Source organism: Phaseolus vulgaris, chromosome 3 (assembly GCF_051622355.1).
Source record: "Phaseolus vulgaris cultivar YP4 chromosome 3, ASM5162235v1, whole genome shotgun sequence".
Lineage (NCBI taxonomy): Eukaryota > Viridiplantae > Streptophyta > Magnoliopsida > Fabales > Fabaceae > Phaseolus > Phaseolus vulgaris.
Window position 1 is genome coordinate 10,978,428 of NC_143500.1, and position 21,277 is coordinate 10,999,704.

The 21,277-nt window shown below is 31.6% G+C and overlaps 1 protein-coding gene across 1 annotated transcript; it reads right to left on the minus strand.

Annotated features, from left to right (window-relative positions):
• Nucleotides 1–14,048: 14,048 nt before the first annotated feature.
• Nucleotides 14,049–17,148, minus strand: NRT2.5 (nitrate transporter2.5). Its single transcript, XM_068606768.1, has 2 exons — nucleotides 15,553–17,148; nucleotides 14,049–14,680 (listed from the first exon to the last, which is right to left on the minus strand). The coding sequence occupies exons 1-2, from the start codon at nucleotides 16,704–16,706 to the stop codon at nucleotides 14,308–14,310; spliced, it is 1,527 nt and encodes a 508-aa protein (XP_068462869.1). The 5' UTR covers nucleotides 16,707–17,148; the 3' UTR covers nucleotides 14,049–14,307.
• Nucleotides 17,149–21,277: the final 4,129 nt, after the last annotated feature.

The window sequence follows — 21,277 nt, forward strand, 5'->3', positions numbered from 1 at the left end:
ATTCAACAAACATCCAAATATAAATAGATGTCGAGTATAACAAGAGATATACCATCAATATCAAGTAGTCGGTGTTGGGATAAATATGCCCACAGATGTTGTTGAGTAGGGATATTTTGGGGGAGTTTATCCAACACAAACAACATCTCCAACTCCTCCCCAATCAACAATGACATCGCCTATACACAGTAACGTGCTAGTTTACGAGTCCATTAGAAGGGGAAACAAGAAGTATCATCGTCATAAAAATATTGGTGAACCTCCTTCTCGACAACGAATTTAAAAATTTTCACTTTTAAAATTCTTGAATGAAGAAGAGAAAGGGGTGAGTAGGCACAACTTCGAACGAATTGAAAACTTGGGGCATGGGTCTTTACTCTTAGAACCGAACACAATAGCCGAAAAGCTTGAATATATGCCTAACTATTCGGATGCAATTGTGTTTGGGTCATGTCCAAGACTCTTAACACGCCCATGGAAAAGTTGTCTAAGGGAAATCAGACATGAACGTTCGTTATTAACAAGAATAAAAAAAAAAAAATCCCCAATTGAGGGATCTAGTCTCTGACACACAATATCAGAAGATTTACACTTACACAAAATCACAACATCGTTTGTCACATTATCCATTAGAATGTCCATACTAGCAACGAAAGATTGTAACATGGATGTTAATCTTACACAAAATCACAACATCGTTTGTCACATTATCCATTAGAATGTCCATACTAGCAACGAAAGATTGTGACATGGATGTCCACCGGTACTTAGAAAAGTATTCTTGGACACAAACATCCACCCACTTATAGTCGACATCATGGGTACGCTTATCACACCACTTTGTGCCTTTGGCAACGAAGTTTTGCATGAGGACTTATGTCCTTGACGATGATTTTTCCCTTGTCTACCCTACAACTAAGCCAAAAAGACATAGTTGTGTTCTCGAAATAACTAGGAACAGAACTAGACAGGTTAACGACATATTTCGACACCCCATGTCGACACCCCCAAACGTATCCGAAAACAAATTATCAGAAGAAGAGGAAGACATGGTTACCTCTCAGATCAATCTTTGACCAATATACACTCGGACAAAATGACAAGAAAATCAAGCAAATCATAGATCCCCTACCCCACACTATTTATAGGGGCATAAATTGATAAAATACGAACAATCACTTTTATATCAGTTGTTAGATCATCTTGACATCTACGACCTATATCGTGTGATTGTTCTCATTCTTACACATGTCACATGCAATAAGAATCACCTTTTAAGCCCTTGTCAATACTTTCCAACTCGACCCTGATCATATGTTGGATTACCAGGACGATGGCACAACACTGAAAGGAAAATGAAATTTTCTTTTTTACCAACTAAAAGTGTGTACCTCTTCTCGATCCTGAATGAGACTTTTCGCCTAGGTTCAACCTAGGGGGCAAGTGTACTGCCGACAATTTGAGAAGCTGAATCCACACTAGACTACTCAGCATCTCAAACTCTTGGCCTTCTAGTCCAACATATTAACACCTTAAAGATGATTAACGATTAATTTAGCGTAATCACCCCCTTAAGTCATGATTAGTGGCATGTGAGCCTACATGGCTCTAACTTAATCCTCCCTATAAGTAGGGGCTCAAATTAAATGATATAAATAGATAAAAACCCTTAGGATAAAAGGTAATAAACATTTTGCTTTAAACATGTACTCTCAATATAAAACAACACATAACTTGAGTGTCATAGTATAATTGTAGGTACCATGTTGAGAACCTGAAGACTGAGATTTCAAGAAAACTGAAGATATGAAGAACGAAAGACAACAATCTAGAAAATCTTGTGTAAGGGATATCCAATTTGTAAAAACAATTTACATGTTTTTTTTTTAAGAAGATTTTACTTATGCAGATTAATCATTATATAAAACGGACAAATAAAGCTAACCTACATTTCTAATGTGATCTTACCTTCCCTAATTTGTTTTTTAGAAACCAAATATAAAATGAATCAATAGGTTGGATCACTTGGCACTTGATTTTTTAATATCAAATATGAGACAAAACAAAATAAATAAGATTAGTCCACATCTTTAATACTTTCTTTAATAAAGAATTTAAATGTAAGTATCATTCACAAAAAGTAATAATTAGTTTAATTTTGATTTTACTTTCACAAATAATAATTTATTTTGAGTTCCTTGTATATATAAAATATTAAGATTTACTTAGATATTTTAAAAAAATAGCATCATTTTTTTTTAATTTTTGAATTGAGTAGTTAATTTATGTTTCATATAATACGAATGTATTTAAATATGGTTTTAAGTGTTTGTAAAATAGAAAGTTTAGATTATAAAAATCTGAAAATACCTAATTAGTCCGAGTAACTTTTTATATTGGTCTTTTTAAAAAATAACTTTTTATTTTCATACTTAACATCATTTGAAATATTTTTTGACTATTTGTTTAATATACGGGCAACGAAATATGATACCAGGTACTGGAAATAATTATTTTCAATTTTAAAAGAATAAAAAATAAAAATATTTTAAGTCAATCAAAATCAATAATAAAAAGACTAAAATGATATTATTACATAAAAATATGAACTGTGTAAAAATGTAATCCTTTTACAAGTTTTTTTTTATTAATTTGTTGGAAAACCTGCAATAGAATTGTAATTATAATATTCTTTACACTCTTAACAAGCCTCAACTTGTGATTTAAAATTGCATATAATAATTAACAACAACAAAAGTGGAAAGTGAGAAGAAGTTGTGTTATTCTTTTCAGCAGATAACTAAGGTCAACGGGTGGTGCAGACATGAAAGTACGTCGTGGGAAAGTGTTGGGGTTGCTGGGACACGTGTCAGGCAATGAGTGGGTAATTTTGGAAGTATGCGGAAAAATTTAAGTTGTGTGACTGTTGAGAGAGATAATAATTACCGTGTGGAAGTTTGAAAGGGGCAAATGCTAATGGAGTCAACACAAAAGGTTGACTCTTATTGAGTTGCTCAACACAGCTTATACCCAAAATATTAATGGACTCATCAAGAATGTTTTTTTATTTATTTTACACGCATAGTATTTAGTGTAGGAACTCATTGAAAGAAATAAGAGAAGATAAAAGATTGTAACAACTGATAGAACGTAATTACACAAAATTGTAAAACTGATTTTATTAATTTTGATTTATTCAATCATATATATAATAAAATTACAATTACTGGAATACTAACATATGATCATTAATGCAATATAACGGTAAAATAGGTTTAAGGGTAATAAAATCAGAATTAATAATAATAAAATATGAATAACCAACATTCTCAATCGCCATCAATTCTTCATTCATAGTCTTTTGCCATTTGGGGTGTTCAATGGCATTGGCAAGTCTCACAGGTTCTGATTCTGCAAGAAAAACCAAGTGAACCAAATCTCCATTGTCATCAACTTCATCATCAAGATTTACTTCGCAATCTTGAAGGCGTACAGGTTGTCGTTGCTGCCTTCTTGGTCGCTCCATCATAGTTGCAATTGGAGTTGCAACTTCAGGTTGAATTACAGCTTCAGGTTGAACTGTAGGTGCTTCAAGAGTGACTCCATCTTCCACATCGTTCAAAACGTAAATATATCGTTTTTTCGAATCCATTTCAGTTGTTGCATTCCATTGCCATTCCTTATCTTCGGAAAATGTAACATCATGACTAATAATCACCTTCTTTGTCATTGGATTGTACAGTTTGTATCTTCCATTTTTATAACCAATGAAAATGGTCTTCACTGCCTTATCATCCAACTTCGATCTTGCTGTCTTAGGGACATGAGCATAAGTAATGGACCCAAATACTTTCAAGTGTTGCACATTGGGTTTGATTCCGCTCCATGCTTCAATCGGAATTGTGTTAGGAACATTCCCAGTGGGTGATCTGTTTATCAAATATACCGCACATGTAACGGCCTCAACCCAAAAATAATTTGGCATACCTTTTGCTTTAAGCATGCTCCTCGCCATATCCATGATTGTTCTATTCTTTCTCTTGGCAACTCCATTGTGTTGAGGTGTGTAGGAACAAGTTATGTTATGTTGCAAGTTCTTCACAGTGCTTCTTGAACTCATTAGACTTGTACTCACCTCCTCCATCATTACACACCATCTTAATTTGTTTACCACTCTCTCTTTCAACAAATGCTTTAAATATTTTAAAGCAGTGGAATACCTCATCCTTGCTTTTCAATACATAAATCCAGGTTTTCCTTGAAAAATTATCAATAAAAGTTAAAAAATATTTATTACCTCCAACTGATGATATGTTCATCGGACCACAAACATTTGTATGAACAAGCTCCAAAGGAAATTTTGCACGCCAAGGCTCCTTAACAAATGGTATCCTGTGATTCTTTCCAAAAATGCAAGCCTCACACAATTGATCAGGGTGATGAATATGGGGTAAACCATTCACTAAATTTCTTTTGGAAAGATTTTCCAAACTCTGAAAATTTAAGTGTCCAAAGCATAAATGCCATAACCACGATTCATTATTCACTATTGCATTCAAGCACTTGAAATTACCCATATGAATATCTACTGGAAACATGCGGTTTTTTGATAAAAAGGTTTTAAGAATCAAATTACCTTTTTTATCAAAAATTGAGAATTTATTTTCAACTATGTGCATCACGTAACCCTTTTCGACCAGTTGTCCCACACTCAGCAGATTACTTTTCATGTCAGGTACATACCTGTGATCACCATTCTTCAATGTAATAAGAATTCACCCTTTTTCAATCACCGGAACGAACCTGCCATCACCGAATTTCACTTTTGTGCGAAATGAGTCATCCAAATCTGCAAACAGCTCCTTCTGACCACACATATGATTCGTGCAACCTGTATCCAAATACCAAGTCTGGTTGTTTGGAGTTTCATTTGATGTGGTTGTCATTAATACTTCATGATCCTATTCATCTTGTTCGTGATTACTATCTTCTTGAGCATAATTGAAAGCATGATTATCACCTTTTGATCTGCACTCATTTGCATAATGGTCACATTTATGGCAATTATAACACTCAACATTTGATTTATTATAAATGTCTCTTCTTCCTCTGCGACCGCGTTCCCCGCACCAAGCGCCTCCATTATTCTGGCCACCACGACCTTTGCTGAAATAGCTACCAATGTTTATGATAGGAGTTACCAATTGAGGCTTGTGCTTCTAAAGCCTGTTCAATTGGTTTTTCAATCTTATTGTCATTCATCCGTTGCTCATGCGCTCGTAAAGAACTAGACAATAACATTACTGTCATTTTTGAAATGTCATTGGCCTCTTCAATTGCGGCAACAACATGTTCAAATCTGGGAGTTAAAGATCTCAAAATCTTTTCCACCTTTGTCTGCTCCGAATGTGTTTAACCATGGTCTTCATCTGATTTGTCAAGGCAAGAACTTGATTTATATAGACATCAATAGTCTTTGTGGTTTCCATCTGCAGCAATTCATATTGGCGTCTTAGGGTTTGAAGACGCACCCTTTTGATCTTATCATTACCTTTATAATTGGTTGACAAAATTGTCCAAGCCTCACTGGCAGTTGTTGCTCCTTCTATCTGCTCAAACGTCTCGTCATTCATCCCTTGATGGATGACATACAAAGCCTTATTGTCCTTCTTCTTCTGATCACGATGTGCTACTCGTTGCGCCTCAGTTGCATTAGCAGCTAATGCAGACACTCCACTCTCAACGACATCCCATAATTAACTCATGATAATCAAACAAAACTCTCATTTGCACACACCACCGATTGTAATTTTTTCCATCAAAGATAGGGACTGATAATTGGGTAGAGTTCATGATAACAGACTAGCTCTTGATACCAGTTGTAGGAACTAATTGAAGGAAATAAGAGAAGACAAAAGGTTGTAGCAACTGATAGAACGTAATTGCACAAAATTGCAAAACTGATCTTATTAATTTTGATTTACTCAATCATATACAATTACCTGGAAGCTATAATATAGGAATACTATATGACTGTAAAATAATCATTAATGCAATATAACACGGTAAAATAGTTTAAGGGTAATAAAATCATAATTAATAATAATAAAATATGAATAACCAACATTTAGAACATTAATATTGTTTTATATTACAAAAATACCTATTTTAACTATGTTATCTTATTTTATTAAATTAAAAATTAATATTTGCATTTATTTAGTTTTACATTATTAATTTGTCTCCGAGTATAAATTGAAAACAAAATACATACTGAGTGAGAGATATATTTGTTTGTGAATGGCAGTTGAAATATAATTTTTTTATATAAGTTTAATTAAGACTGTTTCATAAGTTACAAGTTAATAAATATAATTTGATTTTTATAGATAATATTGCATTCCTATGAGAAAAAAATAAATAATTATTATGGAGAGTAATTTAAAAAAAAATCTACACGAAAGGGGATAATTGTTTTTATTAATTATATATTAATTTACTTAATCTATTTTATTTTTCTTAAATCAAACATATCATAGTGATTTTTTTTAACTTTTATAATAATAAAATAAATCTTTTAAAATAAATCAAACATACACTTAAATTCAATATTGTTTCTCTAATTTGTAATAAACAATTCAAATTGTTTCTCTAATTTGTAATAACCAATTCAAATTGTTTCTCTAATTTATAATAAACTTGTACAATAATTTATGTAAACGGTATTTATTTTCTATTAGTACATTTCGACAAATACTATAACTGTGTCTGTATTATTCACAGTTGAGAATAAATTAAGTGTTTTATAAGTAATGCGTGAATTCATAAAACACGTTTATTAACAAACTTCAATTTTGACTCACGTTACCAACTAATAGCAAAACCAGAAAAAAAAATGTTTTGCATCCTTAATCAAATAAGCTCTGGATGTTTTGTAGCATTCTTTAGAAAAGCTTTTACAGATATTTTTTGTTGCTTTTTCTTCTCTTTGTGTAACTTTCTCACTTTTACTTTTTTTCCTTTTTACTATTTGACTTTTTCTTTCATATGATTGATGTATAATAAATATAAAGTAAATTTAGGTCAACAACATGGCAACCTATCTAATTTGTTTTTTATTGACTTGATAACATAATTGGTTCCGTAGAGGTCAGATGTTTCTTTGAAAGAGAATTGCTTTGAAAATATACGGTGAAGAATGGAAGTTCGAATATTATTCCTAGAATCATGCATATATGTTGGTAGAAGCTTTCAAACAAATGCACATGATATGATATGTTTCTTTTAGCTTGTCTCCTAATAAAATGTTAAATAAACTGGTTTTCGTCCTTAATCCAAACTTTAGAACTCTAAAACTAATAATAAAGAAATTATTAGAATAAGTTCTAGTCAGTTTTTTTATTTTTAATGTGGAATAATATGTTAAAATATTGTTAACGTCATTGTTGGAAATGGATTGCAGGAACAAATTGTACAAACCAGAAGTATGAGGGGTGGAGTGTGAGCAAACAAAGGAATTTGACTTGGAAGAAGCTGTTCTTCTATTTCTTGGTTTTTGGAATGAGGGTGTGGTTTTGGAATTGGGTGATTGAGGTTTTGGAATAAAGCTAATTGGAGTGAGGTTTTTCTGACCACATACCCACCTTATATGAAATATTAAAGGCAACAGGTAAAAGAATATTGTCTAAGTTACCAACCGTTTAAAAATTGTGGCCTAAAATATTGTTTAAGTTGTCCATAATTTAAAAAGTGTTGTCTAAAGTATCCACATTTTAATAATAGTTGTTCATAATTGTCCACATTTTATAAAATGTCAGCTTGAAAGAAATAGACAATATCTTTTTACATAAACATTGAGTCAGATAAATAAATCTTACTGTATAACAATTAAAAATCATTATTTATGTCTATTTTAGACAACGATTTTTTGAACCGTTGACATGTGAGTACGACTTAAACCTAAAGTGAAAAATGTTGTAGTGTTTGATTCCTAATCTATGATTATTCATAGCCTTTGATTTATATGATGCAAAAAGCAACTTAGACTTTTCCGAATTGGTAATGTATAAGGGTTTCAGGGTAAATTGTAATGTTTTCGTTAAGTACTAATGAATTCAGTGAAGAAAATCTTGTCCGAGTGTGTGGAGAAATTATTAGATGTTTCTTAATCATACGTTTCCTAATTAACCAAGGGAGTCTAGCTTAGTTGATTAAAGATTACGTGAGTTATTGAAGTTTAAATTTGGTGGTGCTTCTATTAAGCTAAAGGAAAGAGACTTTGGAATTTGATATTATGGAACTAAGAGCAACGCAAAGTGTTTTTTTTTTGTTTTTTTTATCAGCAATAACATATATATAAATGTGAATCACTTCAGAGGTGGATCAACCCTTATACAATAATTACATAATCCAACGTTTAACAATACTCTCCAAACCAAACAGGCAAAAACACAGTCCACTCTAAGAACCTAAAAACCTAAAAAACATCAAATAACCAAACGCATACATTCCAAAGGTTCCAAACACCAACTGGAAAAGGAAACCGAAGTAGTGCGAGATTTTGCAGAAATCCAAGACCAAACCTTTGCTTGCATCAGGGTACAAACTTCAAACGCGTCAGTCACACCCCTGTTGAAAATAAAAGAATTTATGTGATTCCATATTTCCCCCACAACCCCCACAACGCAAAGTGTATAGATCTTTTTCACTCCCCTACTCACTTCAACATTCAGATTCATAACTAACAGAAGAATGCAGAGCGACATGCTCTCTATATCTATCTATCTCTTTCTCACACTCACATTCTCTCTCACTGCATTCACATCCCAACCTTCAGATAGAATCAACAAGGTTCTCCATGGCGGCCAAGTCACTGAAGAAGAAGCTCAGACGCTAGCCTAGAGATACAACATGACAACTTTCGTTTCTTACTCTCTCTATTAGATTCACAACTCAGATAAGATCTTCTAGGTTTTTTTCTCCATTTCTTCGATCTGCTTTAAAACTTGTTTTCGTCCATCTGTTTGTTAATTTGTAATTATGGTAAACTCTTTAGTTTATGTTGCTTCTTCTGATTGGTAATATTATTGCTTGAGAACAATGTGATGTGTAGTATCTTACACGTTTTAATTGACTTATTTCCTTTTGGATGTTAACCACTGCTCCAACTTGAAATGGAATATTCACTGCTCCTTATTTAATGCGGTTCAGCGCTTAAACGCATTCGTAAAAAACGCGGTGTCATTTTTAAAATTATTTTGATTTACAAATGCGGTTTTTACGTTTAGCCGCATTTGTAAATGGTTTTTACCCTAAAAATTTTACGCGCTCAACAGTTTCGTTCATTCTCTGTTTGCGCTCATATCTGTTCTTCGTTTTCTCTGGTTGCGAAGTTCTGCATTTTCGAAGGTACGTAACTGCATTACCCCTCATTCTCTTATTTCCATTGCCCCTAACAACTGCATTGAACTCCAATGGCTTTCGCTTTCCATATTGCTTTCGTTTTTAATGGGTTTTGCTCTGCATTTTGAAGGTTCCATTGCTTCCGCCGCTGTCGCATTTCGCTCTCGCCGCTCCGCCACTGCTTTCGCCGCCGCTACCGTGTTTCCTCTTCTCCCCTTCCACTCTTCACCAACAACGTGCCCCTAAAACCCCAGCTCATTCAGAAGAATATACAAATGCGGCTATTTCAAATAACCGCATTCGTAAATCGCATTTACAAATGCGGCTCTATAGCCACATTTGTATTTCTCTGATTTACAACTGCGTGCTGATCAAATGCGGCTCTATAGCCGCATTTATAAATGTAAAATAGCCGCATTTGATTAGCATTTTTGCGCTAGGGATTACTTTTCTGTGGTAAGCTTGATTAGTTAACTGTGTAAATCTTATTAGTGGTTTTGGATTTTTGTTGTTAGCCTACATTTATTCATGATTTATTACGTTAATTAGCAATTAATTTGGCTTTGTTTGGATAAATTTTGTGATAGACACATGTAAGAGGAACAATGGTAAAATGTATTATACTTCTCTTCGTAAACTAAAATTAACGCATGCTATCTTTTTAGAGAAGTTAGTTGAAAAACTTTCATAAGAGTTAAGTTTATAAGTTGATTTAAGCTCATATGCTGCCAAGCTTAACAATTTTTTTTTTCTTTCTTGTCCCTAAAGTGATTATGAAAAAAAAAGTATTCCAATAGAATCTTAGTAAAAACTGGTTTTGATATACATGTGTGATGCAATATCTATTTCTTCAGGGTCTACTTTTTATTTTATGTTTAATCTATTCAAGGGTAGGTGATTTTTCGTTTGTGCTAATTAAAAATAATTTTTTGTTGAACATGTGCTTCCATTTGCCACTCTCAACAAACCATGATTAGGGTATAAAATTAAATAAATGAATGGAAGTGGTATCTTTGGTGCCAATGGGAAAGATTCTGCATCAGAAGCCAATTTTTTAGATTCCAATAACAGAACAAGCATACACACATGTTAAGTATACTTACATATAATTTACTTGTCTAGGGTTCAATGTGGGTTGCATGAGTATTCTAAAACATGACACAAAACTCCCTTCCGACCATAATGTTCTAGTTTTGATTTGTTTTTCCTAGTTTCATCTATAGATCTTGTTTGGTTTCTTATGCAAAAGCCAATGTGAATTGTTTGAGAGAATTATTGGATGATTTCTTATGGGAATGGGATTGATTGAAACTTGATCGTGTGAAATTTGTTAGTATGAATTTTGAAACTTATTTTACTCAATATTTTACAATTGTTAGTTTATTTATGGTTTTAACTACATGTGTTGAACTAGATTGAAGTTTAAATTTGATAGTACTTCTATTAAGCTAAAGGAAAGAGGCGTGAAATTCAATATGGAATTTAATCATAGAAATTGAAATAATTTGAACAAAATAGAACAATAATCGAACAAAATAAAATATTTGAAGAATGTGACAAAAGACTTGAGACAAGGTCAATTATCTCATGAGTTGACTATGTTCAATTCTTCATCGGTAATGTTTAAAAAATATAAACACATTGTTTTATTTTTCAAATTTACATTTCTAATTATGGTGCATGTTTATTTTGTAGATTTTTGATCAAGAAAGTGTGCAAACTAATAGAAAAATTATGGACATAAAGATAGCATATGTGATAGTTGAAAATATAATATAATGTGGAAATGTTTTTTCCTATTTTTTTATTTGTGAACAATATGTTAGAGTTTTATTTGTAGTATTTTATACTAATATTCTTCTTTTATTTGTTCCTCCTAATTTTTTTAACTCATATGTTATGCTTAAGTTTGAATTTCAATGTGTATACTTATATTTTCGTATAAATTTAAATGTAGTTATATATGTATAACTTATAAATTGATGAGTGTTATTTATTTGTTTTATTTATTGAAAAAGTGCTTTATCAAACATAGATAAATAGGTACAATAAATGTAAATAACTGTGGTTGAAAAAGTACATGAGTGCTTAAATGATAAATGAGTAAAAAAACAAATGTTCATAGTTATGAAACCTATGGTATTTTACGGAGGCGTTGAAACCCATGATATTTTATGAAAGTTCTGAACCTATAATTTTTTACGGAGGCTTTGAAACACGTGGTGTTTTACGGAGACTCTGAAACCTATGATATTTTACAAAGGCTTTGAAACCCATGAAATTTTATAAAGGCTTTGAAACCAATAACATTTTATGGAGGCTCTGAAACCCATGGTAGTTAACAAGGGGTTTGAAACTTTCGTTAAATACTGACTTTTCCTGGGGTTTGATAAAAATCAGGAGAGCACGTTCCAAACGAATGGTTTAGCTGGAAAAACTGCAACCTCGGATAAATGACTTAACAAAGGTGTTTACCCTTGGTAATGTAAAAATAAACATCCGTTAAAATTTCTTTTACTTGTAGTGGGACAAACAACTTTAGCATGCTAATAATCATGCAATATGATTCTTAAGTCAAACTAGGTTAGATTTTTCTGAAACCTATCTATAATTTAGAGAAGAGATTTAGAGTTTGTAAACTCTCTACTTTTCCATATTTAAACACCAGATGGATAATTTGTTTGTTCATGATATGGTATTTTCTCATTAGATGCAGTCAGATTAAAACTGAGTCTTTCAAATTTTGAAATAGAAAGTTTTGTAATCTTGTTCCAGCGTAACAAAAGCCGTTTTAATATCTTGTTGCAAATATTTAGAGAATAATATATCATCTTTATCAGAGGTTGAGATGTGATACTTCTAGGTGTGTTTTAAACTAGACTATGATGTGACATTGAGTTTCATGATTAGACCGTAAATGCAAGGTTGAAATGTCATAAATATAAGTAGTTTGAATATTAATGACACACTGTTGCATTACGTTTTCCTGCACATTTTGAGTTCACGAGCTAACAATTTTTCTCAATTATTGCATTAAGAAATTTTGATTACATGAATCATGGCTCACTACAACCTGGACTTATCCATCAATGCATTTGTGCAACTACGTTGATCATACTATTTTGATAGAAAAATCTTGAACAAATTGAATGTCATTCAAGTCAATGGTGTCTGACAACATGGTATGGTGAACCATGTTGGAAATCCCACATCAACTAGAGAAGAGGACAATTCATTGTATATAAATGGGTGCAAAACCTCACCTCATGAGCCAATTTTATGGGGTTGTGTCAGGCTTAAAGTCCACTTTGTAATATGGTATCAAAGCCATTTTCGAGCCTATCCTAGCGAATGTTTGTTGGGCTTATCAGGCCACCCACTATCAGGTCGTTATCGGACCACCCATAATATGTTATCCCACGAACGAACAAATTTGGGATGGTACTTAGTTGTTGTAGAAAGGATTAAATATTTTGGACATCAATGAGAGGGTTCATCAAAGAATTAACCAGCTCCAACCAAAGATTTGATTACTTTTAGGACTCTCTCAAATGATAGTTGTCATGATATGATTTTTTTTTGGTTAATTACTGTAATTTAACTCTCTTTTTCCATCATATTGTATTGTATCGTTCTATGTTTAATATTTATTAGATGCTGATTTTTTTTACCAAATTTTGTTTATTTTATTAAGTTTTATAAAATTTAAAAATTTGGTTAAATCTTCTACAATTATTTCTATTCAAATTTTATTTCATTTTCAACAATTTTGCATGTATCCACAATATAAATAATTCGTATGTTTTTTCTACTGAGTTCACGAACTCTAGCAGAACTAATGTTTTAATCACACAAGTTTCATGTAAAAATAACTAATCATATTACCATTTCATAAGTTAAGTTTTTTTTTTTAACAATCAAACTCATCATATTGTTAACAAATTTTCATAAATTTTCCCTGAATTTATTTTCACTTTCCACTTTTTTTCCTTTCAAATTCATCATTTTCATAAACCTCAAATCCACTCCTTGAAACAAACACACTCTAAGGTGGAGTAGTAATGCATGATACCGACTAAGTTTAAAGGTCTAATTTGAGAGCACAATGACACAAAAGTTCGAAAGATCACTTACGTAACTCATACGCACTAAGTGTAGGTATGGATTTGAATTTTTTGGTAATTCAACTCAAAATTCAATTTTTCTTATTTTTAATGATTATTCATTGTTTAAAGGATTGAGTATATTATTATGAAAATAGATGTTAAAAAATGTTAATAGATCTTTGTGGGTGGGTGTGGGCGACCTGCTTAACTAGCAGATTTTACATGAGAGATGCAGTTTGTACAAATTAAAAGTCAATGTAAAATGTAGACTATAAGGATGATTGTTTTATGGTGCAGATTTATGGAGGTAGGAATTAAACGGAGTATCCTTATGCATACCTAAGCTCTAGTGACAACTATGATTAAGCTCTAAAGGTTAGTGTTAAATAATTGTGGGTAAAATATTTTTGGAAGAATATACAATGTAGAAGACACTTGTATTTGAGACATTAATATTCTATAAGTATAGAAGTAAATGTGAAGTTTATGGAAATAAAACATACAATCAACAATCAACAAACTCACCACGAGACATTTAAAACTGAGAAGTTGTTGATTTAGCATAGGTGGGATGTTACTGATGTGCAAAGTTATAAAAGCAAATCTTGGGAATCTAGAGTAAGTAATAGCGAAACTGAAACAGAAAATTTTAAGTAGGCTTGAAACCATTTCACCTTACTAATGAAAACTTCACTATGCAGCAAACATACGAACATACATTGATTTGATATCACAAACTTTATGGTGAGGCTTGAGTGAAGATACAAGGGGTAACAAGTTCAGGAGAGCAGAGGAGGCATCAAACATGTGGGGGTGTGATCTCCTCAGAAGGCTTGGTTGATGTATTCAGTTTTTTGCCTCTTTCACTTGTGCTGTTTTCAGCAAATTTCAAGCTTGCATGATGGGACCCTTTCTCCTTCTCCTTTGAGTTCCACTCAGCTAAGTAGTAATCTTCTTCTGTGACCTTTTTGGACGAGGGACCAGAAAACATTCCACCCCATTGTGGAAAATAGATTAAACATATTGGCAGGGTGCATATTATAATCATGATTCCCATTAGAGTTATTCCTCTTTCTTTTGAAAACTTGGATCCTTTGAAGAAAATTAGCTGGGTCACAACTGCACCCACATTGCCTCCACCTCCAGTCATTCCAGATATGACCCCTAATGACCTGAAATCGATGTATATATTTGCACAATATTAGAATTGATTACAGAGTTATTGGCATAGAGCTATGCACTTTGTGTTAACATACTTGACCAGCTTTCAAGTTTGTGTTAAGTGTGCACGTGTCTGTGATTTCACATACTCGTGCTCTTATTTATTGCCGGCTTTGGCATCATTCCTTGGCTAAAAACAGAGCTGTTAAGTGTTATCTATACAGCTAGTCTCAGGAAGATGTTAGATAATCATATCCATATGATTTAACATGTTACATGTGTTACTTTGCCTGCTGCGTCTCATGATCCGTTGGCTTCTGATAAATTGAATAACTAAATTAACATTTCTTTGTTCTCACTTTGTTTTCTCTTTCTGTACGTTTAATTTGAGTCTGACTCTTAACTATTGACCATTTGAAGAATTTGCTAAATAATGCTATTGGTAGACAAGAGTTCCAGGATTATGGATAATTTGACACCACTCTTGAAAACCCTCTAGTTCATAAAAATCTACAGAAAACGGAAGAAAAGAAAAAGCTGTTTAATAAGGTTATCTTTGATTTCCTTCACACTTTTTGGCTTTAAAAACTGTTTTCAAGAGAATCTCATACTTCTCAACAGTAAATTTCCCGTCCAAAATCTAATAACTTCTGAAAACTGTTTGAACACAAGTGTTTAAAAACTAAAAAAATTAAAACAATGGAGTAATATATTGTTGTGATCCTCTTCTTTTATGTTGTGGTTCTAATTCAAGGGTAAATTTTGTAGAGTGGTGCTGCATGTGGTGAGATATGAAGATGATGGAAGTGGTTATCTTCTTTTTAAAATAGCAATCAAACACATCCAAGGCCCTTTTGATTGAAACAAGGACTAGAAAACGCACCTTCTTGAGACAAAGGGAACAATCCCAAAGGTCATTCCACATGCGGCTTGGACAAAGACAGAGAATATGATCATAACAAGGACGGATACACTTAAAGATCCCACAAGGCCAAGGATGACGCAGAAGACACCAGCCAAGGTTTGGCATAGCCATAAAGCCCACAACCTCCCTCTCATGCCAAACCTCTTGCCCATAACATCTGATATATAACCCCCACCAGGTCTAGAAAATAAGTTAGCCAAGCCAAAGCTTGCAGCAATGATTCCAGCAGTGTGGAGTGTTAGATTAAACCTGTCATAGAAGTATTCAGCTATGATGTTGTCTATGGTCAACTCCACCCCAAAGCAGTAGCCATAAGTCAACGCCAGAATCCAACCTCTGTAGTTAGTAATCCCATGGTACACCACTCTTGAAAAATCGTCTTTTGCCTTGTCCCCTGACTTCTTCAAGCGGCGGAAGTTCCCATCAGGCATGTCCTGGCCAAATATCAGGATTGAAAATGCCGTGAGCATTTGGAACATGGCAGGGACAAAGAAGGCAATCCTCCATGCTGTGAATTTGGTAGCACCAATGTCACGGATGAGGGAGAACACAAGGGGCATGATGAGTTGGGTGGCTCCTCCTCCAAGGTTGCCCCATCCGCCGGCAAACCCGTTTGCCGAACCGACGACCGGAGCAGAGAACATAGAGCTCATCCAGAACTGTGTGGAGACAAAGGTGGCTAGGGAGAAACCAGTGAAGAAACGGACAAGGAGGTAAGAGGTGGGTGAGTTGATGATGGAAGTGAAGTACACAAACGGTGCTGTTAGAAGGATGAGTGATGCAGAGGCCAGGCGCGGTCCAACTAAGTCACAAGCTGTTCCCATTGCAACTCTTGCGAAAACTGCACCGGAAACTGACGCAACACCAGCATTTCCAATGTCAGTGGCTGTGAGGTTAAGGTTGTCTCGAATTATGGGAAGGAGGGGTGGAGCAGCAAAGCTAGACACAAAGCACGAGAAGAAAGAGACCCATGATAGGTGAAAAGACCTCATATGGGGTTTAGCTATGGAAAATAATCTGAACTCAGTGGCCTTGTGTTCAGAATCCACTGGTAGAGCAAATTTTTTTTGTTCAGATTCATTCTCAGCTGCAGCTGGGAGTTCCACTTCCATGTTTCTCACTGTGAATCAGGAATTCTTTTCTCTCAACTATATTAATCTGTTTTCCCTAAGAATAGGCCACACAAAGCATAGATTCACATGTTCATGTTCTCTACAATTTATATAATAACAGTCCTAAATTAGGCTATATATATGAAACAATAGATATTTATATTAACGAGTAGTAATTACTGACAGTTCCTTGGATTGAACCGGCCTATGCTACAAGGGTCAGTGTAGAACTATCGGTTTGAAAAATAAAGACCTTTATGTATGTGTTGTTACATTCAAACCACGTTTTTAACACTGTTCTGCGCACCAAGGTAACCAAACCAACCACTTTTTGTGTCTCTTAGTAGAAAAGTGAATATGAATTGTTAGTGTTGATTGAGAAGGGATTTAAAAGGTGCTAATAGCTAAAGTTTCGTAATCGTCTGAAGTTAATTTTGATGTCATTGTCTACTAAAAATGTGGCATATTCTTGAGGCATATGAGGAAGAGAAATAGAGGTACGAAGATAGCTAAGTAAAGGATATAAAAATCAAAAACTGAGACTTGGTTGTCTTTTGAAGGCTGGCAGTTTCGAAAATTCCACAAAAGGATTGGTTCAGAAACTGAGACTTGGAGAAATGTATCTCTAACAAATGACTTTTCATGGTTAAGAGAGGTGTAGTTAGGAGCTGAAAAACTCCTCCTCACGCCGGCTCATTTTTGTTTTACCTTGTGGGAATAGTAATGAACCAGGTTGGAAAACAAAGCATTTCAAGGGAAGAAAATTGAAGTGATGTAAAATGACAATTGTAGGCTCTGTGCTGTGATGGAGCAGTAGCATTATAGGTAGCTCTCAGTTTTCCTTGAAAGGGAAATCTTATAGTAGTCTATAAATTGTGTTTTAAATGTGATGATTATAAGATCTAAGTAAGAATTGCAGTTAAATAGCAACGCGTGTAAAAAAGTTACCTGGCTGTTGAATAAGGTTAAGGAGAGAGTGCTTGAACAAGTTAACAAGCTTTTAAGTATAAACGACAAAAATATGCCAAAAGAGAACATCAATTTTGAAACGAAAAAGATTGCCCACATAACATACTCAAAAATATCAGAGAGTCTTTCAGCTATGCTTCAACACACAAACCATGAAATTGGATCTAGTTCATTATCAACCAATCTAAATAATTTATATTGAAATTAAATTCAAATTCATATTTTTTTAAGAATATTAAAAAAACAGTTTACATATTTATAAATTAGTTTTATATCAATTTTGAAATTGTATTTTTTATCGTAAAACTAACATGATAATAAAACTGAACTTTATTCAGCATAATAATAGGTTTATGATATGATAAAAAACATTAGAAAGTAACGATACTTTAGTGTAAAACGTTTTTATATGAAACTAGTATGCATAGATAAATAAACAGTATCTTTATTTGTTTGAATAAATATTAATTAAAAATACAACAAGATATGATTTAACAGGATATATCTTTCATGGGTGATCACTTGTTACTTTTATTTGATTTAGTGCAGAAATTAACAAAAAAACTATATTTTATATTTTTATTATATGTTTCCTTTTTCCAACTCTTATGTTTTTCTCAAAAAAAAAACTACACAAAAGTTATTAACCAAATCCAACTCAATGATCTTCTTGTTTAGAAAACTCACATGCTATTTTTATATCTATTTATATATAATTTTTACTAAAATATATTAATTGATATATTATTTTGTGTTTCGAAAAATAATCTCGATCTGTGTTGTCAAAGTTATGTCCACTAGTGGATTCATCTTGGGATCATTGATGAAGAGACGATAGTTTTACCTCTAGTTAATACCATAAAACATGTGATCCAAGAAATTTTTTATCATTTCCTATGATAGACGTCAAATGTTCTTATAAAAAAAGAGCACTAGTCTCTCGAAGCGGATGAAGATTATTTGTCTTGCAAGTTGAGTTATGACTCCAAGACGAGATCACTGAGTTTACCGAAGAACCTCTATCTATGTTGTTAGAGTTGTGTTCGCTAGTGGATTCATCTTGGAGATATAGGCAACAATTTTGCCTCTAGTTAATACCATAAGACATGTGGTCCAAGAAAAGTTTTACCCTACCACACAGTAGACGTCAAATGTTCTTATCAGAAAATAGTGTTAGTCTCCCGAGGTGGATGAAGATAGTGTGCCTTGTTAGTTAACTTATGATTCCAAAAGAAGATCACTAACTTTATAGAAAATAATGATGAAAGATTCACCTATCGAAAATAACGATGAAAGATTTACCTATAGAATATTCATCAAATGAATGTAAAAATTAATCCCTATAATATATATATATATATACTGAAATGCTAAAAAATATTTAAAATAAATAAAAATATATATTTAATTATCAAATATATATCATTGAATTAATTATTATATAAATATCTAAGTTATAAATTTATATTTGATTTAATTGGATTATGTCTAATTTATTGGATTACACTTCATTTAGTTACATTTTATACTACGCCTGACACACATAAACTCTTATTCCAATGTCATTTTTTAAGATTAGTTAAACAAAGGTTAATTAAAAAAGTTGGATAATCTTTCATTAGATTATGATGAATTACTTTAAAATATTTAACAATAAAATAATGTTTTTATCAACTATTAAAAAATGATTGAATTATGACCCTTTAATAAAATTGAATTTTTTTTAAGGAATATGTACTCCACCTAAAACTAGTTCTAAAAATGTAAAATTCAATCAAATTTATTTAATTGTTTTTTTAAAAATAATTTGATAAGATATGGATCATTAAACTGATTGTTCGGATGCAAAAAGTTATTGGTCTATGTTTCGAGGTAGAAAAGTTGTGATGTTGCTAATTGTATAGTAGGTCGACAGGGGTAAACAGGTAATTTCAAATATGTTGACCTTTCTTTAGCTAATAATTAGTGAAATCTAGGAGGAACGGACCACCAGGAAAAAATTAAAAATATTAAAAAAAATTTGGACTTCCATCCTTTTGATCCTATATTTTTTATAAAGTCATAAATTTAGTCTTTAAAATATGCAAATCATAAATTTAGTATTATCATATTTTAAAATTACAAAAATTTATTTTAATATTAATATATAATTTAATTATTTTAAAAAATATTACATATTTATATTCATCTACGTTAATAGATTTAACAATTAATTTAATATATGTTATTGTGATAAATATGTTAATAATTTAATAGTATATTAAAACTAGATTAAGATTAATTAATCTTAAAATTAAAAGACTAAATTTATAATTAAGATTTTATGAAATTTAAAATTGCATATATGCGAAGTGATAGAAAATGAAAACTGCAGAAAAAGAATCTTGAGAATCAAATGAATCTTGCTAAGTGGAAATGGGATATTCACTCCATAACATGTTCATTATTGAATCTCTTCTTTGACTTTGTGATGCCCTCGTTTCACACCACATTGATGGCATGCTTCAAGTCATGAATGTGACATTCACCAACTTCTATATATATACATACATATATATATATATATATATATATATATATATAATTTAATTTAAGGCATTCGTGGAAATGGTCAAAATATATGGCTCTTAAGTAACATAGTAACTCGATCCACTTTTGAGGAACGAGAAAACAAATACTAAAGACAACAATAATAATAATACTTAAACTCTAATTAAATATTTTTTAAAATTACAAGAATAAATTATTTATATTATATTTAATTAAAAATAATTAAATATATAATTTTAAAATTTAATTAATTAATTAATTAATTAAATATTTGTTTAAATTATAATAATAAACTATGTAAATTATATTCAATTACAAATAATTAAATATAAAGTTTTTAAAATAAATAACATAAAGAAATTCAACATATATTTGCTTCTTGAATTTAATTTATATACTCAATGAGATTTTTTATTAAAGAAAATTTGTTATTATATTTTAAATAAATATTTAGTTAATTTAAGTAATTAATTTGTTTATTTTTTAAATTTTTAATTTAATCATTTATAATTGAATATAATTTAGATAATTTAAATAAATATTTAGTTATTTTAAATAATTAATTAACTTATTTTTTTTAATTTATACAAATATTTAATAATAACATAATAAAATTAAAAAACCAAAAAAAAATGAAAATAATTTAAAAAAATGGAAAAAAGATACAAAAAAATCAGAAATTGTGCGAGCACAATACAAATTGTAACCCATTTTTTAGAGCATGACTTGTGATTTTGAAAAAACAATTATTGGAACAGAGCACAACTTTTTTTAAACTAAAATCGTACTCGCTTACATGACTTATCCAATGTTATAATTTTTTAAAAATTGATTCATTTTTTAAAAACGGAAAAAAATTACGTGAGATTTATAAATTTCCCTATTTTCATACCATGTTTTCTGGTCAAATCAAAGTGATGATTAAACCATATTTGGAGTGGAATTCTAAAGACATTAAAACGAATTCAAAGTAAATTTCAAGTTCTAAGTGTTTTACTTCGTTTTATACAGACATATAAGTAATTCATGACTTTTTAGGTTTAAGCTCAATT

Coding starts and splice junctions, on each gene's coding strand:
- NRT2.5 (XM_068606768.1), bottom strand. CDS start 16,706: ATGGAAGTGGAACTCCCAGCTGCAGCTGAGAATGAATCTGAACAAAAA. Junction 14,681..15,552: donor GTTCCCTTTGTCTCAAGAAG/GTGCGTTTTCTA, acceptor CATCGATTTCAG/GTCATTAGGGGTCATATCTG.